This window comes from Austrofundulus limnaeus, unplaced genomic scaffold (assembly GCF_001266775.1).
Source record: "Austrofundulus limnaeus strain Quisiro unplaced genomic scaffold, Austrofundulus_limnaeus-1.0 Scaffold12, whole genome shotgun sequence".
NCBI lineage: Eukaryota > Metazoa > Chordata > Actinopteri > Cyprinodontiformes > Rivulidae > Austrofundulus > Austrofundulus limnaeus.
The window spans coordinates 1,952,451-1,953,821 of NW_013952414.1; the positions used below are offsets into that span (position 1 = coordinate 1,952,451).

The 1,371-nt window shown below is 36.1% G+C and overlaps 1 protein-coding gene across 3 annotated transcripts in view; it reads right to left on the reverse strand.

Annotated features, from left to right (window-relative positions):
* gramd1c (GRAM domain containing 1c) overlaps positions 1–1,371 on the reverse strand; it is a gene marked incomplete in the record, with an annotated part of 19,237 nt that overhangs the window by 4,588 nt on the left and 13,278 nt on the right. For all 3 annotated transcript variants that reach the window (XM_014002226.1, XM_014002225.1, XM_014002227.1), the window contains 1 exon segment: positions 151–315. In XM_014002226.1, coding sequence (XP_013857680.1) covers positions 151–315 — 165 coding nt within the window.

Here is a 1,371-nt window from a genome sequence, read left to right on the forward strand (position 1 = left end):
TATATGAAAGTTTAAAGGTTTATCAGTACATTACAGAAAATAATGATGTTTATCACAATATGCTAATTGTATTGAGAAGGACCTTTATATTCCAAATAAACTGATAACATCTTGTTACATCAGAGCCTGAATTAAAAAGGTAGTCAGTACCCATGTTTCCATCTCTGGGTTCAGGATCTTGCCCGTACTGTTTGATGGGYTTTATGTGCTCTGACAGAGTCCGGCTGTACGTCCGCCTCCTCCTCCGGAGTCCTATCTTTCCTGGCTCTCCTCCTGCTTGGTTCATCTCCGCCTCCTCCTCCAGCAGCTCTGCTTCTGTAACAAACAGACGAGAGAGTTWGAAACAAAGTACTGTTGAAGGGGGCGAATGGGTTGGGGAGAAGTGACGATTAGAAAACAAAAAAAAGGAGAATCTTCAGAATCGTCGGGTCATGTAGCACTAACTAAGGCCTCATTTACAGATGTCCAGTTTTAAAGGAAATAAACTCAGAAATAAAAATACAATCTTGTGAGGGTCTACACAACCAGCTTAAATTGTCAACACTGAACCAGAACTACTGCACGGTCAACGTTCAAACTATTAAAAATGTAGCACCGTGGTTAAAATTTGGGAATGAAACCAAGAACCTTATTGCTGTGAGGCAYAAGATCTTACATCTTATTACAACAGCGACCCTCACATTCCTCATGATGGTTGAGGACAAAGAGTTTAAACTTCTTCCCGCCATTCATTTTGTTTCTGACCTACATCCTTGTCTCTGAAATAAACTCTGGCTCACTGGAGCTTAAAGTGCTCGTGACATCAGTTTTTTGTAATAAATACATTTTTGGAAGGAAAATAAATCTTGCTGCTGAGATGAAAAGTTGATATATTTGAATGTATAGTAACAGGACGTGATGTCAAAAGGAAATGACAACATGTAAACATTACAACAATGGCTAACGAGAAAAAAAATCTTATGTTTTAGAATAGAAACAGCCTTTATTCTCCCACGCGGGGAAATTCAGGTGCAATGGCAGCAGCAGATACATACAGCAATCCACAGAAACAGTATTTTGCTATGTGACATCATCAACTGTAGCAATAATAGAAGATAATAAAAATAAACAGATCAAAATAAAATAGTAATTACTGTACTAAGATGAAATTAAATTTAAAAAATTTAAATAAAAGCAMGATAATGTGCAGAAAAATATGAAATTGCAGGGAAAAAAAACAGTCATGACATCATGATCCGAGGGGGTGAGCAAATTTTTAGATTATTGTTAGGTTTATTCATTTCTTTAAAAAACAAATTCAAACAAAAATACAAATCATAAATTAAATGAATGGTAGCAGAAGAAGAAGAAAAATTATTATATCTGCCCCTT